The 19,557-nt window shown below is 47.2% G+C and overlaps 1 protein-coding gene across 6 annotated transcripts in view; it reads left to right on the plus strand.

Annotated features, from left to right (window-relative positions):
* ARFGEF3 (ARFGEF family member 3) overlaps window positions 1-19,557 on the plus strand; it is a 146,368-nt gene that overhangs the window by 118,991 nt on the left and 7,820 nt on the right. For all 6 annotated transcript variants that reach the window (XM_070557324.1, XM_070557325.1, XM_070557326.1 and 3 more), the window contains 9 exons: window positions 654-757; window positions 2,378-2,522; window positions 5,338-5,466; window positions 7,833-8,009; window positions 9,544-9,658; window positions 10,456-10,558; window positions 10,996-11,127; window positions 13,300-13,421; window positions 17,889-19,107. In XM_070557324.1, the coding sequence (XP_070413425.1) occupies window positions 654-757; window positions 2,378-2,522; window positions 5,338-5,466; window positions 7,833-8,009; window positions 9,544-9,658; window positions 10,456-10,558; window positions 10,996-11,127; window positions 13,300-13,421; window positions 17,889-19,107 (2,246 nt within the window). The remainder of the gene's footprint in view (window positions 1-653; window positions 758-2,377; window positions 2,523-5,337; window positions 5,467-7,832; window positions 8,010-9,543; window positions 9,659-10,455; window positions 10,559-10,995; window positions 11,128-13,299; window positions 13,422-17,888; window positions 19,108-19,557) is intronic.

Genomic DNA, 19,557 nt, shown 5'->3' on the forward strand with positions numbered 1-19,557 from the left:
AATGATAATTCTGAACTGCTATTTCCCTATAGAATATCTAGATGCCCTTGACAGGTCTGTTAAATCTGTAGACATGTGCAAAAACAATAGAAATCCTTTCAGTTTGGTGAAGTGGTCACCATCCCCAAACCCCAGATGTTTGCAGTCTTCTCAGAGCCTTCATTTATCATCACCACTTAGCGCCAAGGCTGGCAACAGACAAGGTCCTTTTCTAAGTAGAGAGGCCCAGTGCCTCATCCCAGCCAGCACGTGGCTTGTCCTGGCTCGTCCTCTGTCATCAAAGCTTCAGCAGGCACACTGTCAACAGCGGGGCCCAGGTACCAAAGAACACCACCCAAGAACCAAAAGCACTAGCACAGAATATGGAAAAGCATTCATTGTTGGTTCAAGAGGTTGAGTTACAAAACAGAATAATCCCAGCTAAACGAGAGGGGCAGTGTGGTCCCAACTGTGTTTACCATGTGCTCATGCAGGGAAATGACCAAAAGGATCTCTCTCAAGGTTGTACCATTTGGAGTAATGTTTCTTTTCCGCTTTTTTCTCTATTTTAGTAGATATTTGGTGAACTAACACTATATGAATAAATCAGTCTTCTACTGTGAGGGGATAAATAAGCGTGACTTTGTGTGTCTCTGTCACCCTGCTGCCTCTAGGTGAGGTGGACTGTAAGGAGATCGGAGACTGTGTCCCAGGACCAGGAGCCACAGCCCCGGACCTGTGCCTCCCTGCGCTGGATTACCTCCGGCGCTGTTCTCAGGTATGGGCATGCTCACACTGGCCTGGGCCCTGAACCTTCCTCGGAAGATGCTGGCTACATGTGCACGGTGTTTTTGCTGAAGCCCAGGAGGAACACTCTGCTGACTGAGGAGATTGGGGCTTAGTTTTCGAGTGTGAATTTGTGTCCCCACCCTTCCCACCAAGGAGAGAAAAAAAGTAACAAATACGCACTAGGACACAGAGTTGGATCCTGAGACCTTTGAATGTCCCGTTTACACTCAGAGCGTCAACTCCCAGAACCTCTGTATTTGTGTCCACTGTGGGAAGGGGTCACGAGGCCATGGGAAGCCTTCCTGATAGCCCCACAGCCTGGATGGTGGGGTGCAGACAGTGAAGAGAGACAAAAAGTGAGAGAGTCGTATTTGATCAAGATCTAGTGAAGAAGTGCAGTAGCGTGCACAGGGGCCTTGGTTGTGCTAATCCAGTAGTTCTCTCTCCTCATCCATGTCACGTGCTGGTAGGACAAGACCAGTCTCCTCTCTGAGCCCTTTCTGCCCCAGGCTTTAGCAACACCCTCTCTCAGTAGCTTTTCTCCTGTCTTAGGCTGTTTTCCTCAGGCCTCTCCTGTCGGTCTGCAGCCCTCGCTCGGGGACAGCGTTAAGCCTGTAGCTTTAGAAGCACATGTGGCCCCACTTCCTCCTGCTGCTTGCGCAGGCCCCACGTGACAAGACCCAGCTCCCTTTCTACCTGCAGACCTCCTCACTCACTGTGCTCCAGCCACGCTCGTTTCCTGCCCCCCAGATGCCTCTGCTTACTAGTGTTCAGGGCCATTGCTGGCCTTCTCCCTGGAATTTTCCCCTCAGATCTCTCTGTGGCACTCCTTATCTCCCAGACCTCATCTGAAATGTCACCTCCTCGGAGATAGCGGGGCTCCTGCAGCCTCCACCGCACCCCGTCACTCTTTCTGGTCCCATGGTCTAATTTTCCCACAACATTTGTGTCGGAAGTTTTACTCACTTGTGAATGACTATTATCTGTAAGACCCACAGGACAGGAATTTTGTCTCTCTCGCTCACAGCTATTCCCCTGGTTTCCAGAACAGGCGCAGTTCTAATTCGGGAAGATGGAAGGACCCTGGGAGTTTGCGGGGCCTGGGCTCTAGCAGCAAGGTGCAGCGCAGAGCCAGGGTGGTCTCTCAGCTCTGCTTTCACACCATCGCCCCTCCACCCTGCCCTCACACCCCTCCGCTTCCCGTTCGCCCTGTTTCCTGACACTGAGTAGGGGAAGGAGAAATGAGGTCTGATGTCCCATCTCCTACACTCTCTGCTCACTGATCCCCATAGAGCACTTTCCCCCCTAGGCAAAAATTCTGGACGTGTTCCGTGGCTCCCTCGGTAAAAGTCTGTAAAGCTCACATGCGGTTGCGATGCTGAAGAGTGTCCAGAGTCTTCCTCCAGCTCTTTGTTGTCTGAATGCGACTCCATCTGCTTCATGGGGTGAACGCCCAGAATCCAAATCACAAACAGCAGCTTCAGAACACTCGCGCAGTAGGAGCGCCTCTGGCTCTCACTCCTCCTTCCACACTGGTCTATAGTTTTATTGTTCTTTAACCCCCAGAGTGCAACTTTTTCCAATTTATAATTTGGTATTTTTTATTTAGTTATTGGCCAAAATCTACAAAATGCCCTTGAAGCCAATATTCCTTAGTGGACGACTTGCTAGCTTGCCTCGAAGACTTCAGGAACAGTCGGCAAGCAGTGAGGACGGAATTGAGTCAGTCCTGTCGGATTTCGATGATGACACTGGTAAGTTAATTGATTGGATTAAGCCAGCTTATTTGCTATCTTCATATTCCCCAAAGCTTAAACCTGAATTAAGCCGCTTGTAGATCATGAACGGCTATCCACGTTTGCTGTTTTTGTTTATGATTCTAATGGAACAAGTCTACCTAAAGTTTCCGTGGACTCTTCAAAAATAGCATTTACAACTGAGGCCTCCAAACCCACCCTTTTAGGTGGTGCCTCCCTCTAAAACCAGTGCAGATTTGCAGAGCCCACTAAATGTAGTTTCTAACTCAGAATTCTCTAGAGTTTTGCAAATTGGAATGTAGCTGCATCTGGTGCCTTGGTACTCAGATTGGCTGGTAATTGTCCTTAATACCTCCTAGGAGACACAATCATTATATAATTACTTCCTGCAGGACTACTTGGTTAGAGACTGAGGAAATTAAGCCATTACTGAAGAGAGAATCTGTTTGTGACTGGTGAAGCTGAAGGCTCATGAAAAGAATAATTTTAAAGAACGTTTCACATTGGTCCCCATGTGATTTCCTGTGAACTGGAGTTCAGTCTAGGAACTTGGGATAATGTCCAGATTTGTGCTTGCTGTCTTGTGATTCAGACAACCCTGTCCTATTTCTAGACTTAGAGAATGGAAGTGATCTCTTTAAAGGGCTCTAATAGCTGGGCATAGGTTGGTTTAAGCCCTTGAAAAAGGGCTTTGGGGGCAGTGCTTTTAATTTGCTTTTTTGTTTGTTTTTGATTTTTCTTCTGTTTAGTTTTTATATTATGAATTATTTTATGGGGTGCCTAGAAGATTCACAGTTTTCCGTAGGGATTAGCAACAGTAAAGCCTCGCTGGTTCAGACTAGTTGTGAGGAAGAACTATGGGAAAGAATAGATATCTAAGGTGGAGAGCAATTAAAACATTGGAAGTTAGCTAGATGTTGCCTAATAGAGGTTTCGTTTTAATGATTAGATGAGAATAACTTTTACTTAGCATCTGAAACCTCCAACCCAGACAGTGACGAGCAGAAGCTAAAGCTGCTTATCCACAGTGCAGTCTGTGGAGCAGTTGCAAACGGTTTGTGGCAGTAAGCATTCCTGTCCCGTTTGTGCAAATCCTTAATCCTTTTTTTTCTAGGAAGCACATCTTATGGACAAAGCCCAGCCGAGCACTCTCTCAAGCTCCCACAGGGTAAATTCATCAAGGGCTTTAAAGTTATAATTATACATGAAACGTAGCTAGATCTCAGAAAAGAATGAGAGAGCTTTACATTAATATTAAAAGTTAATTCTCCTGGGGCCAGCCCCATGGCATAGTGGTTAAGTTTAGCATGCTCCACTTTAGCAGCCCAGGTTCGCAGGTTTGGATCCCAGGCGTGGACCTCCACCACTTGGCAGCCAGGCTGTGGTGGTGACCCACATATAAAGTGCAGAAAGATTGGCAACAGATGTTAGCTCAGGGCTAATGTTCCTCAGCAAAAAAAAAAAAAAGAAAAGAAAGAAATTACTTCTCACCATTGATATATTCTTAGATATTATTCCTCTGGTTTCCAAAGGCAAATAGTTACTTTTTTCTACAGAAATTTCAAACTTACGTAAAACAAGACAGAATGGTATAATGGACCTTCCTGTACCCATCACTCAGCTTCAACTATTATTAACTGGCAGCCAGTCTTGTGTTATGTGTGTCTACAGGCACACACATGCGCGCTCTTCCTGTCTCCCACCTCCCTGACTTCCTCCTCCCCATGTTATTTTAAAGCAAATACCGGACATCACAGCATTTCATCTGTAAATGCTTTAGTGTGTGTTCTCCAGAGATCACAAACATAACCATAATGTCATTATCACACCTAAGAATTCACAGTAATTCTTTAACATCAAATTTCCAATTTTCTTATGAATGTGCATTAATTTCCAGGATTCACATAAGATCCACACTGACTGTTTGGCTGTGATGTGTCTCTTAAATCCTTTTCAATCTACAGCTTTTCCTCTCCAACTCTTTTTTACCCCTTTGCAGTTTACTTGTGAAAGAAGTGAGGCACCTTGTCCTGGAGTTTCCCATGTGGATTTTACTGGTTCCCTCATAGTGGTGTGTGACATGGTGACATGTTCTTCTGTCCCCTGCATTTCCTGTAAATTAGCTTGTCCAACCTCCTTGTATTCTGAAGTTCGTGAGAACTTGCTGTCACTCAGTTTTATATTTAGTGTCCATGACCTTGATTTTGCCTCCTATTAATGGGGATATTTAAAACTGGGGAAGTTGTTTTTTTAATGAGAATATTTAAAAACTAGCATCTTCTGATAGTTTTCTTTTACAGGAAAATTATAAGTAACATATTAAAATTAAAATGTAGAGTGGGCTATTTTTTTATATTCTCCTCTAGGTCCTTTTGTCTAAAGCTGGAGAAGCTGAGTCCTCTTCTGCCACAGCTGCCGAGCTTGAGTTCACCTGTTCCTGAAGGCAGGGATTCACAGGGATGTTGGCTTCTGTAGTGCTGTGTAAATGGCAAAACTGGAACTGTTTGGACGTAATAAAAAGAAGCTCATGCTTTTTCCCTCACCAAGTAGTGAGCAGTAATGAGAATTACTTCTTCCTGAAGGGGAATAAGGAAGAAATTTGAGCATTTTTCCCTTTGACTTTGTCAGAAAGCGTAAGTCATAATCTGTCGGTGCTCACAGGCCCTGAGTGCGGCCTTGCTGGGGGACGCCTCCCATCCGTGCAACACGTGGCAGATCACAGGACTCTTTTACGTGCCATGTTTGCCTTGACATTGTGATGATCCTGTGTTGTGTTTAACTGGATCTCACAGAGGCTGGTTTTGGTTCCCAGGTCTGATAGAAGTCTGGATCATCCTGCTGGAGCAGCTAACAGCAGCCGTGTCCAACTGTCCACGTCAGCACCAACCGCCAACCTTGGATTTACTCTTCGAGCTGTTGAGAGATGTTACCAAAACTCCTGGTAAATATTTCTCTATATCTTTTTCTATGTCTTACTTTTTTCAGGAAAGTATTTCTGTGAGTTGCTACCTGTGTCACTGCTGTAAACTTAGACAGCATAATAGATGCTCAGTCATATTTGTTGAATGGCTATGATGCAGTGATATTTAAGAGATGTTGTATTATTGTTTGTGGGTCTTCCCACCAGTCCATTTACAAATGAAGCGTGGTGGCCAGGTGATTGAATGTGTGGAGCCCTACAGTAGTCAGGCTGAGGGTGTGGCATCAATGTCTCCATGAGCAGTTGGCTTTGCCCTGTTCCACATTACAGCCTTCCTCTTTGGCTGAATCTCACATGGCCCCAGGTATATCAGGGTGCACTGGGTACCACCAATGGCAGCAAACCACTCAGATGTGTATGCAGTGTTAAAACAGCAGCGTCTGGATTGTATAAAGGTCGTAGGTGATCAGATTTGGAAAAAGACATTTAGAGATCACCTTGTACCTGATAGTCCAGAAAAAGAATGGCCTTTAGGAATTTGTTTCTTATTCTGAATTATTCAAGGTTAGCATTCACACTTACTCATCCAGATTTTCCCAAGAGCAAAGAAATATTTATAGAAGTTTTAGTTTTCACTAAGAGACTCAGAACCACAAATGAAACCACTAGTCAATTCCATAGTCATAAGAGGAGTTTTGTGTTCAGCATAAACTGACGAAGACTCAATACTCTCTTGAGATCCATAGCAAGTTTATGTCAGAATTCTTTCCAGGAAAACTGTCATCACTATTCCCACATGTTGGAAAGCTAAAAGCTTTCCATCCAAGAATAAGCAGGTGTTTGACGGAAGTCATTATATGCTGCTGATTCCAATTCGGTTTCACCAATCAGGACCATTTTCTGCTTTCACACTGATTGGCCCTAAGTGTGTGTGAAGAGCATTTAACCCAATAATTCTATTCCTAAAAATCTGTCATCAAAGCAAATTAACAGTAATGAAGACAGAAATGTATATATATAATGATGTTTGTGAAACATCTTGAATACCAAAAAATTATAAATGCCCCAAATGGGTTAAGAAATTATGGTAAAAGTGTTTAAATATTCTACAGGCATTAAAATGAACATTTGTGAATAATATTTAATGACGTGAATAATTGTTTACAAGGCATTATGTTAATATATGTATAGTATGGAGTGCAATCTCAACTCTATGAAATTTTATGCATTTATAAATACCCGTACACAGGTATGTTCAAAAGTGCTAGGAGGAGGGCCAGCCCCGGTGGCCTAGTGGTTAAGTTTGATGTGCTCTGCTTTGGAGGCCAAGGTTCGGTTCCCAGGTGCAGATCGACACCACTCATCCATCAGTGGCCATGCTATGGTGGTGACCCACATACAAAAAGAAGAAGATTGGCAGTGGCTGTTAGCTCAGCACAAATCTTCCTCAGCACAAAAAAAAGTACTAGAAGGAAATACATCAAAATGTAATTTTTTTCTTTGTATTCTCATGTATTTTCTGTGCTTATTATAGAAAGGATGCCTTGCTTTTGTTACCAGAATTTTAAAAATCCATCAACATTTTCACGAAGATTTTCATTATGGCATTGTCTATAAAGCGAAAAATTAGAAACACCTTCAGTGTCCATCAGGAAGGGAGTGGATAAGTGTTACGTATTCGTACAGTGGGATAGTGTGTGGCAGTAAAATGAGGACTTTCTAAAACATGTATTATTAAGGGCAAAAAGCAACATGCAGACCAAGGTTTACATTATCCTCTTTATATAAAAGTAATGAAAAACAAAACTCTGTATCCCTCTTTTCATATAAATAGATGTACTTACATCTTAAAGGTGTTTTAGTGACATGCGTATATATCTGTGTGTTTGTATCTGGGGACCAAGGAGTTGATCAGGGATATTTAGCTTTATCAGTATTCTTTGAGTTTCTATGTGTGTGTCCATGTGCATAAATAAGTCATGACCGTGTGTGGTTCCCCATCAGTGCTAGATTCTTTTTTTTTGTTCATGAGGAAGATTGGCCCTGTGCTAGCACCTGTTGCCCATCTTCCTCTTTTTGCTTGAGGAAGATTGTTGCTGAGATAACATCTGTGCCAGTCTTCCTCTATTTTGTACGTGGGACACTGCCACAGCGTGGCTTAATAAGTGGTGCGTAGGTCCACACCCGGGCTCTGAACTGGTGAACCTGGGGCCGCCAAAGCGGAGCACACAGACTTAACCGCTGTGCCACCGGGCTGGCCCCCATGCTAGACTCCTTTCCCTCAGACCTTCTCAGGGATCAGTGGTGGTGCATGACGGCGAAGTGCTTCCCTTCCTTCACAGGAGAGCTGCCGAGATCACCACTCTGTGCTGACTTTGCTTTTTCAGGACCAGGGTTCGGTATCTACGCGGTTGTTCACCTCCTCCTCCCTGTGATGTCCGTTTGGCTCCGTCGTAGCCATCAGGACCACTCTTACTGGGATGCAGCCTCTGCCAACTTCAAGCATGCCATTGGCCTGTCCTGTGAGCTGGTGGTGGAGCACGTTCAGAGCTTTATACACTCAGGTACCTGGTGCCAGAGCGGCTCGTGAGTGTGTCTTTAGAGGCAGCACCACTGTCTGACAGTGCTTAGTAAGTACCTCACACAAATACCAGGGCCTAGGTTTTGTCCTGGAATTGTTAAAACAGAATGACATGGTCAGTGCCAGCCTTCAAATAGATTATCAGAAAGAAAATTGATACTCGTGTGTCCTCTACATGATTACCAAACACGTAATTAAAATATGTGTGTGACTAAAGATGAAATACCTAATAAAGTTAGGGTATCTGTGCATTAGGAGAGGGGAGGTAAGTTCAAGTATTTAACAAATTAAAAAGGAAGAAATGTTTCTGTAGCCTGGGGGTGTGTCCTGTTGTCCTGCTTCATCTGGGGGCTAAATAGAGGAAGCAGGATTGTAGAAAAGGCTTAAGTTATGGGCAAGAATTTGCTTAATGGTTTAGGGGGGAAGAGAAGGTTCTTAATATCTGTGGCGTTTTGAGAAAGACTTGAAAGCGTGGGGTGAATAGTAGGTTAAAGGCAGCAGGTCGAGGGGGAGGGGGTCAGCACGGAGAGGGGGTCGGCACGGAGGGGGCTGGCACGGAGGGGGTCGGTAGTGGCTCCGGCAGAGCAGCCTTGTGGAGCAGAGGTTCCTGTGCGTGGCTCCTGCCATGGGAGGGTCTGGGAGTCTGAGCGCAGAGCAGACAGCAGACTAGCCCTGGGGGTTCTGCAGAAGAGGGAAGGGCATGGGAAGTAGAGAGAACAGAACAGGGCGGGAGCTGCCTGTGGGAGAGGTGGGAGAAACTCCCAGGGAGGGTCAGAGAGCACACAGAGGGAGCACATCTCTGCTGGGCTGAGTGAGGGCAACGTTCTCTGCAAAAGAGCGGCTGGTGGGGAAAGAGAACAGTGGCATTTCCACAGGTGGTAATGGCCGTGCCCGTGGGGCAGGCGTTCTCTGCCAGCTCATTGCTCCCCACAGCCTGGAGCCCTTGAGGATCCTGCTGAAAACGGATTCTGCGGCCTCAGAGGGCCTCTGAGCAAAAGAATACAGACCAGTGCTTGACTGAGCAGCTGGAATGTGACGTGGGGAGTCTGATTTTCTTCAGTCACGGGGCAGTGTGCAGACTGGAGCCAGACTGAAAACGCTCGAGGAGACGGGGGAGGACAGGTTTTTTGTTTTCCCAGAGCATTTAATTCAGTTTAATTTGACTATTATCAGTAAGGAAAATGTTTGATTTTCCTTTTTGTAAAGAATTTAGATGAATTATGTACTTAACTGAAAATGTTCATCTGCATATAAAATGTTCATCAGCACATAAAAGTGAACCACATATTTCCTCTTGATCTATCTACAAATGGATGAAACAAGCTAAAGTTGGGTAAAATCCAGGAACATTGTTGTCTTCAAGGGTTTTTTGTTTTTAGGGTCATTTTCCTCATTGGTCTCTTTCCTGGATGTTGATCTATCTTATTGCTCAGCCTCCCCTCTTTGGCGGTAGATGCCGCTCCAGCCATTCATTTACAGTAATGCTGAGTGAAACCTTGTCTTGGCTCTTCCTGCAGACATCAGGTACGAGGGCGTGATCAACACCATGCTGAAGGACCTCTTTGAGTTGCTGGTGGCCTGTGTGGCCAAACCCACGGAAACCATCTCCAGGGTGGGCTGCTCCTGTATCCGGTGAGAAAGGATCCCTGGCTCTCCACAAAACTGGAGTTTTTATTATGAAATCCATTGGAATTAAATTGTTTTGTGGTAGCAATCCACTTTTTAGTTTGCTTTTAATAAGGGAAAATGACTTTGTATAAATGCAAATGTGTGCCAATGATTCCTTGTTTTGGTGTTCAGTCAGCAAGTATTTATTGTGCAAGTCATTATACCAGGTGCTCTGCTGCGTGGAAGGCGATGTGAGCCGAGGTCCCTGCCTTGAAGGAGCTCATAGCCCCTTCTGGAGGCCGCACTAGAGAGTCATGTGAAACACAGTGACCGTAGGGGCACTGTCAGTGCCCTGGAAGGACGGGACATGGGCAGGGTGGTCAGCAGGGGCTCGCTGTCCTGGTGACACTTGGTGGGATCTCCCCAGGGGGCAGCTCATGGTGGGTTCTCACTGTCTCTCCGCCAGCAGGAGAGCAGCGTGAATGAATCCGTGGGATAAAATTACAAGGGATGAGAGGGTTTAGTTGTGTTTGTTGATCATCGTTTGTAGAGGAGTAGTGGAAAATGGGGTTAGAATGGAAAAATCAGTACAGGGTATCCAGTCCTCCACACAGCCTGAGTTTGAAAACCAGCCTGTTTGTAGTGGGGACCCGTTGATATTTTGTGTTAAAATAGTTTGGGAAATAGCATTATGATGATGGAACATGGACAGACTGGAGGCAGGGGGATAAGCCGGCAGGACCGGTCAGGAAATTGTGGACTAAGTCTACGCACACATCTGTACCTATGGATTAGGACGTCCTTCCTATCTCTTCTGGCAGGTACGTCCTCGTGACAGCAGGCCCTGTGTTCACTGAGGAGATGTGGAGGCTCGCTTGCTGTGCACTGCAGGATGCGTTCTCCGCCACACTCAAGCCAGTGAAGGTATGTGCACAGGTTCCCGTCATCCTGAGCTCCTAGTGCTGCGTCTGGCTGGGCAGCAGGGTTCTGCCTTCCTCCTCATAGCAGCTGTCACACTGGAGACCTCGCAGAGGGTGAGGAAGAGGTGGCTGCATCAGTGCTTTGGTCCCAGACACAGTGACAGTGTCAGATGCAAGACAGGGCCTGGAGCCATGCACCGCGCGCACCCAGGGAGCACCAGATGTAAGACAGGGCCTGGAGCTGTGCACTGCGCGCACCCAGGCGGCACCAGATTCAAGACAGGGCCTAGAGCCCTGCACTTCACACACTCAGGGAGCACCAGATTCAAGACAGGGCCTGGAGCCGTGCACTGCGCACACCCAGAAAGCACCAGATCCAAGACAGGGCCTGGAGCCGTGCACTGCGCACACCCAGAGAGCGCCTGCTGTGTTTCTCCCTAGGACCTGCTGGGCTGCTTCCACAGCGGCACAGAGAGCTTCAGTGGGGAAGGCTGCCAGGTGCGGGTGGCGGCCCCCTCCTCTTCCCCCAGTGCCGAGGCCGAGTACTGGCGCATCCGAGCCATGGCTCAGCAGGTAAGGCTGCGGCATCGGATCCCAGGGCTCCTAGAAGCTCCTTCCTGAGGGTCTTGACCCCCAAGCCACCTGTCCTTCTCTTAGGGACCTATGCCTCCTGGCCTGACCTCTTGCTGGTGCTGTTCCTCACAGGATGGCTTTCACCAGTCAGCAGTGTGTGGCCCTCTCTGCCATCCCCTACTTGCTGCTCCTCAGGCACCTTCTCCTGCCTGCCCTGCGCTTCACACGCCACTTGACATGCTTGGACTGTGTACACTCTAAGTGTTATTACCGCTAGTGTCTGAGTGCCAAGGGTGGCAAACTTATTTGACTTTTTTCTTATATCTCCTGTACAGAGCACAGAGCTTGACATTTACAAGTTGCTTAATAAGTTCAAGTTGAATGTAACTGATTAGTAAAATTAGAATGTACTTACCCACGACTTTTCTTCTGACACATGTCAGAAGTCACAGAAGTTGGTTGTGAGCTCCTGAGGAGCAGAGAATGTGTTCTGTGTTTCCTTGGTGTGGCTAGAGCAGGCGTGCAGAAGGCGCTTAGAGGATGCTAGTCAGTGAATTCCTGAGTCACAGAAGGCCTTGCAGAATTAGCACAGGCCAAGATGTGCCCCAAATGTTCCAGTGCCATGTTGGTCTGCCTCTGAGAAGCCCTGCGTGGCTCTCGTCCGCAGGACAAGCAAGCAACGTCCCCAAATTCACATCTGTTCATAACGGGGAAAATGACTAAACGCCCACAGTCGTTGATTGATAAACGCTCTACCGTGCAGCACAGCAGACACATTTGAAGTGTCTTCAGATGCAGAAGATAGTTTGCATACATATGCGTGTGTGGTACATGTTTAAAATATTAAGCAATTTTTGTGGATGTATATGCACTGTCAGATTGAATTAAATTTGAAAAAATAAGGTGCGTTGAGGGTTCTATTAAAGGCTCCCTTTCTCTACGAGATCTGTTTAGATTCTTAGCAACACCTCCTCTTAGCGCATTGTTACTCCAGGGTGCCCTGGCTGGCAACATGAAGACCTCAGTCACCCTCACTTGTCAGTGGAGAAGCTTCGAGGGCAGGTCTGGCTCCTGCATGGCTTTCGCCGGCTCTCCTTAGGTAGCAGGACAAGAACTTCCCCTCCCCCTCGCACTACTCACAGCCTCTGCTGAGCACACTCATAGCATCCCGGGTGGACGGTTCTTCTGTTGTGAAGGGAGGGAGCATCCAAGGCCAGTTCACAGAGGTCGGAACAGAAGAAAGGTTGTAAGGCTCCAGTGAGGAGCCACTTTCAACAGCCTGGCCCTCATGGACTCAGTGGTGGTCAGTCTGGCTAGGAGCCATAACAGAGAAGCCAAGAAGCGCTCCTCCAGAGGAATAGGTTCCCTATGCAGGAATTCATTGCCCTGGCCAGATAGGGTTCCCATCATACCCCACAGCAAGGGTCAGCGCGTCCGTGGAGTCCTGCTCTAAAACGCGTCGCTAGTGGGGAAGACAGGAGAGGCCATCAGTGAGCCTTTCGCTTCCTAATCTTTCCCTTTTCTCCTCAGTCCCAAACCCTCCTCCTCTGTTCACTCTTCAGATGACCCAGTATTCAACAATCTAGTAGTTCTTAACAAGATTTGGAAAGAAAAAGTTCCTTAAAAATACTCGTATTTCAGGGAAGTGGGACAAGAATCTGGGAAGTGGGGGCTCTTTTCTCAGTCACATCTCCCGTCATCTAGTAGGGAGCATGGCCCATCAGTCGTCCAGACAGGACGTCCTGATTAAGTTCTTATTCCTGCATTGGATGGAACACCGTACCAAACAGACGTCAGAACCAGAGAAGTCAGAATCAGAGAAGAGCTTTGCAAACACAGCCTCTCCGTTCACCCCTAGGGGGAGGCGTCGGTGCTGGCTCTCGGAATGTAATGAGCTGTCGTGCTGTGGGGGCTCGCACTGTGTTAGCATTAGCGTGGGCAGCTAACATTTACTGAGTGTTTACTCCTCCAGTGCTTTCATGTGAAACGTACATGTTAAGCTATTTAATTCTTTCCACAAACACACCAGGTAGGAAACCATCATCGACCTCTCGTCATGGGTGAGAAAATGAGTAGAAAGAGCCAGCCACTTGCCCAGGCCCTCCAGCTCATCCCTGGTTGAGTCGGGTCGAGGATGGTGGAGCTCTGAACTCTCCTTTGTGCCCCCCACAGGTGTTTATGTTGGACACTCAGTGCTCACCAAAGACCCCAAACAACTTGGATCACGCCCAGTCCTGTCAGCTTATTATCGAGCTGCCTCCAGATGAGAAGCAAAACGGGCACGCCAAGAAGAGGTGAGCGGCAAGTAGGGAAGTTGCGTGCCCCAGGTCTGGCTCACTGTCAACCAGACTTTGGCCCAGAATACTGGAGGCATTTGTGGAGTCGTCTAGCAAAGGTTTCATACCACATTGTTGGCCTTTTAACCAAATTTCCCACATTTCACATGTGTGGTTGCTAGGGCTACCATAACAAAGTACCATAAACTGGGGGCTCAAACAACAAGAATGCATTTCCTCACAGTTCTGGAGGCTGGACGTCCAAGGTGAGGATGTCAGCAGAGTTAGTTTCTCATGAGGCCTCTCTCCTTGGCTTCTTCCTGGGTCTCTTCTCCCTGTGTCTTCACATGTTCTTCCCTTTGTCCCTGTGTGTCCTAACCTCTTCCTCTTTGAAGAATCCTGGTTGTGTTGGATTAGAGCCCAGACACGTGACTGCATTTTAACTTAATCTCCTCTTTAAAGACCCTGGCTCCAAATACAGCCACATTCTGAGGTCCTGGGGGTTAGAAATTTTGAGGGGACACAACTCAGTGTGTCTATAGCATGATATATATTATAATCTTTTTTAAAAAAATAATTCTAGTGTGTCTATACCATGATACATATTATAATCTTTTTAAAAAAAATAATTGTAGTTTGAGGCATGAGTCATAGTGTTTTGGTGAGAAACGCATCAACTTCTCGTGAGCAATACAGTGGTCAGGAGACAGAGGAGCTGTGCCTGCCACAGAAAACTTGCCCTCCTTGAATTCTGTTACCTGCCTAGACACTGTCGTCCTGTAGTTGGAGATGAAGGCAGGCGGTAGCTGAAATTTCCCACCTGGAACTTGGGACGCACTGGTGGTCATGGCGGTAACTGCAGACAGACATTCTGGCTTCCATCTTGTTCGCGAGGAAACACTCGCAGAGGCTGGGCTGCTTATTCAGGGGACACGCAACTGCAAAGTGGCAGAGCTGGAATCAAAACCGGGTCTGACTGAGCACAACGCCTGTGTCCTTTACCATTTCCTTTTTAGAAAGAAAGAGGGTGATTTTTCCAAAAGTTAGCCAGTCAGTATAGCAGTTTGATTAAAACAATCATTTAGGTGAAATTTCCAGGTACTAATTTTTTAGCCAAGTGTGTGAAATATAAAGAAAAAAAATTATGAAGCATGAGTAGGAACTAGAACAGCTGTGAACCTGCTGCTGAGGTTCAGAGACAGGACTTCACCGACATTCCCAGGGCTCCTCCCAAATCTGGCCCCACCTCCCCCACTGGAGCCTGGTTTCCAAGTGATGGTCGCTTATGTACCAAAGGTGGTGGCTCCTTTTCACATCTTCGAGCGTTGATCTGTTTCAGAATTTCTGTTCTTTCCCTGCCTGCTTCCTTATATTTCTAGTTTCCTTTTGGCCAATTTTTCTTGCTGGAATATTTTTTGAAGTAAAAGTAGGAAGGAAGTGGAAGAGCAGGCTGAATTCACAGTATAAATAAAACGGACGAGGATTGCCTGCCACGCCAATGCTATTGGTTTAAAGCTTTTAAAGGGTTAATAGTTAAAAATTTATCAACATGGTGCATCAGTTTACTTAGTACTATTAGACAGTTACCCCCTCGATGAAATTCAGTAAAACAGGAAGAGCGTACTCCATAGCAGAGCCCACTGGCCACGGAGCCAGAAAATATTCCCTGACATTCTTTAGGGCTCTTTGCCAAACTTTGTATTTTGCATTCTTGGATTTGACTCATTATGGTGGCAATTCTTAACTTAGCACAGGATGTGGTGGGAGGTGTGTTAGACGTAAGAAAAGTTTGCATGTGCGCCTGTCAGGTGCATCCTCAGAGGCCCCATTGAAGTCACCCCTGGGAAACCAGGCCTAGATTAACCCAGACTGCCGCGTTTAGATGAATGGCTTTGACATGGATGGCCCCAAGCTTTACACAGTCCACATGACCTTGCTTGGAGCTTTAAGATGCACTTTAAACCGTGCATCTGTTTGTCTCTGGTGCAGCTGACATGGGCGTGCCTTCAGTCGGTGCCTGTTCTGCAGTGAACTCTCCAGCAGCCAATGTGGATGCCTGCTCCCCTTTGCATTCTGCGTCTGGCGAGGAGTGGGTGGTGTGAGTCCACTGCGTCCCAGGCCCCTTGCAGGCTGTGCTGAGAAAAAGGTTGGGACACAGGGTACAGCAAAGTGAAAAGTGTGTTCCCCGTCTTTCCTGTACCCTGCCAGCACAGAGGGCTGAGTTGCACGTCTGTAAACAGTGATTTCACCCTGTCGGTATCTTTCTGAAATTTTCATCTCTTCAGTGTTGCTGCTTCTTCCCTTCTTTGTTTTCTAGTTGCTGCATCATCTTTAGCTTGAACCTGAAGTCAAGGGGATTTTCTGTCCTTTCCTACACACGCAGTTAGCAATTTTATATCCTAAAACATCAAAGGGAATGTCTTGTTGACAGAGATAATCCAGACATGGGGCCAGCCCCGGGGGCCTAGTGGTTAAGTTTGGCACATTCCACTTCAGCAGCCTGTGTTCAGTTCTGGGCGTGGACCTACACCACTCTGTTGGCAGCCATGCTGTGCTGGTGGTCCACATGCTAAAAAATAGAGGAAGGTTGGCACAGATGTTAGCTCAGGGTGAATCTTCCTCAGCAAAAGAAAAAGATAATTCAGACGTGGCTTTGCATCAGCCCTTTCATCAGGTGTTGCTAGAGCATCCCATTGCTGAGTGGGCTGTGTTTTCTCTCACTATACCACTGCACAGGGAGCAAGATCAGCCATTAAACAGACTTGGGAGGATTTTTTGTTCTTTTCTGCTAGTTATAAAATAATTTTTGAATTCAAGGTTATAGCTAGGACATGTGATAATAAAGGAAAAAATTATTAATGATTGGACCTTTGAAATCAATATTGTTAATAAGAGTTGTCATAATTTTGTAATTGTCAGTTATGGGAATTCTAACTATTTTCATGAAATTCTAAGAGCAGTGGAAAGAGCATGAAACCATAAACCCAAAACCACATGGTGAATCAAAATGTCCATGAACGCAGTATCTGGGATTAAAATTGTTTTCTTAGTAGAAGAATCCAAACAAACAGGGCCAAACCACCAAGTGTTGGAGCCCTCCTCTCTGATGCTGCCTTCTCCCCTGGGCCCAGGCAGGAAGAGCGTGAGGTTGTCGTGACCGGGCCAGATGTCCGGGGGGTATGCCCTCTCCCCGCTCCCCATCCCACACAGCTACCCCAGGGGCATCTCAGTGGATACGGATGAGCATCCAGACTACATGGGCGGGAAGGGTGCAGAGGGATTCACATGTGCTGAGCGAACATCGCACTCTTTCCTAAGTTTGTTTCAGAAGGCTGTGAATTACATTATCAGTTTCTTTCCTTGAAAATGTTAGCCTCCTAATACCTCTGATGTTACTACCCCTTCTTGGTGTTGGCTCTGCTCTGTCTCCCATGCTGGAGGCACTCAGGTTTTTACAGACATGTGCATAAAGCATTTACATTTAATCCTGGAAAACTGGTTTGGTTCCTGCAAAGCCAGACTTCAATAAGATTCTGAAAACTTTGGGTTTAAGAAAAGTTGGCAAAGGATAGGGAAAAGGCCAACTAAAATTAATATAACTCAACAAAAATTGTTGCTTTCTTCATTTGCTGTGTTTTATTACTCATAGCTATGAAAGAAAATAAGATGTGTCACATCCCATAATGGTGCTACAGTAGCTCCCCCTTATCCACACGGGACACGTTCCGGGACCTCCTGTGGATGCCTGCAACCTGGATAGTACTGAGCCCTACACGTAATATGTTCTTTCCTATGCATACATACCTGTGATAAAGTTTAGTTTATAAACTAGGCACAGTAAGAGATTAACAGTAGCTTCTCTTTGGCATATCCGAATTTCCAGCATCAGTACTCTTGCACTTTGGGGCTATTATTAAGTAAAATAAGGGTTTCTTAAACACAAGCACTGCCATACTTGACATTCGATCTGATAACCGACACTGCTACTGAGTGATACACACAGTAGCATTACAGCGTGGATATGCTGGACAAACAGGCGATCCAGGTCCCAGGCAGAGGGCACGAGATTTCATCACACTACTCAGAATGTCATACAATGTAAGACTCATGAGTTATTTCTGGAATTTTCCGTTTAATATTTTCGGGCCTCAGGTTGTGGTGGGTAGCCAAAACTGCAGATAAGGGGGGACGATGGCACATTAAAAATATTTTGTGAAACTGTTGTGTTTGTTTTCTGAGGCTTGTTGATAATTAATTCAGTGTCATAACTTACGTTAATTCCATAAAGTATCTGGAATTCCATTAATTGTCATGGTTACCATGTGATGCCCTGGGAAGCTTGCCCTTTTTTAAGAAAGACATTAAAATACAAGTAGTTCACCTTGTTATTTTGCGTGTGTCGTCTGAAATGTGTGATGTCCGGATGGCTTTACAGTGACTCGTGTGAGGCCGGCAGCTCCTAACCAGCCCTCTCTTTGCTTATAGTGTTTCTTTCAGGGAGATCGTGGTGAGCCTCCTGTCTCACCAGGTGTTGCTGCAGAACTTATATGATATCTTGTTGGAAGAGTTTGTCAAACGCCCATCTCCTGGAGAGGAGAAGACCGTCCAACTGCCCGAAGCCAAGCTGGCCGGCTTCCTCAGGTACATCTCCATGCAGAACCTGGCGGTCATATTTGACCTGCTGCTGGATTCATACCGGACGGCCAGAGAGTTCGACACCAGCCCTGGGCTAAAGTGCCTGCTGAAGAAAGTGTCTGGCATCGGGGGTGCTGCCAACCTGTACCGCCAGTCTGCCATGAGTTTTAACATCTACTTCCACGCACTGGTCTGCGCTATCCTCACCAGTCAAGAAGCCATCACTGCCGAGCAAGTGAAGAAGGTTCTTTTTGAAGATGACGAGAGAAGCACAGACTCTTCCCAGCAGTGTTCATCAGAAGATGAAGACATCTTTGAGGAGACTGCCCAGGTGAGCCCCCCAAGAGGCAAGGAGAAGAGGCAGTGGAGGGCTCGGATGCCCTCCCTGAGCGTCCAGCCCATCAGCAATGCAGACTGGGCGTGGCTGGTCAAGCGGCTGCACAAGCTGTGCATGGAATTGTGCAACAACTATATCCAGATGCACCTGGACCTGGAGAACAGCATGGAGGAGGCTCCTCCCTTCAAGAGCGACCTGTCCTTTACCCTCCCCTCCTTCCCGTCCGAGTCATCAACCCCGTCAACCGGGGGATTCTCGGGGAAAGATACCCCCTCTGAGGATGACCGGAGTCAGACACGGGATCACACGGGTGGGTCCCTGAGCCTGAGGGGGGCCAGTGGGGAGCTGCCACCGCCCCCGAGTCCCAAGGGGGAGAAGAAGGATGCCAGCAGGAAGAAGGAGTGGTGGGAGAGCGCGGGCAACAGGATCTGCACCATGGCAGCTGACAAGACCATCTCAAAGCTGATGGCCGAGTACAAACGGAGGAAGCAGCAGCATAACCTGCCGCCGTTCCCTAGAGAGGCCAAGGTGGAGAAGAAGGCGGAGGCCCTGGGCCCCAGGGGCCCCGACTCCCCCCTGCTACAGCGGCCCCAGCACCTGATAGACCAGGGTCACATGCGCCACTCCGTCAGCGCGGGCCCCGAGCTGCTGCGACAGGAGAGGAGGCCGCGCTCCGGCTCCACCGGCAGCTCCCTGAGCATCTCCGCAAGGGACGCTGAGGCGCAGATCCAGGTGGGTGCCGCCGGCGGGAGAGCCGGGCGCAGGTGGCATGGGCAGGGGAGCAGGGGTTCCAGTAGCAGATGTGTCCCCACCAGGAGGGGTGAGCCTGATTTACCTCCCAGGTCAGAGGGCCACCTGGGCGAGACCAGCGTCCGTGTGTCAGCAGGTCAGTGCAAAACGGAAATGCTATTCTCACACAGTTTCAGGAATGGGGTTCATAGGTCATGACATATTTTGAGAGTTAGGAACCCATCTGTATAAATAAGATGAAGCTAAAGCTTTTGAAAGGGATGGACTTTAACTGTCAGTGAGTCCTGAGTTTGTCACTTGAAGCCAGCACTGGAGGAGTTCTCCAGTTATGGAGAATTGCTAAACAAAGGTGGCCAGCTGCATGTCCTGTGTGGTACCGTGAACTGTTTCCTCTCAAGTTTTCTAACCCATCCCAAGCGCATACAAATTGTC

Source organism: Equus przewalskii, chromosome 9 (assembly GCF_037783145.1).
Source record: "Equus przewalskii isolate Varuska chromosome 9, EquPr2, whole genome shotgun sequence".
NCBI classification, from domain to species: domain Eukaryota; kingdom Metazoa; phylum Chordata; class Mammalia; order Perissodactyla; family Equidae; genus Equus; species Equus przewalskii.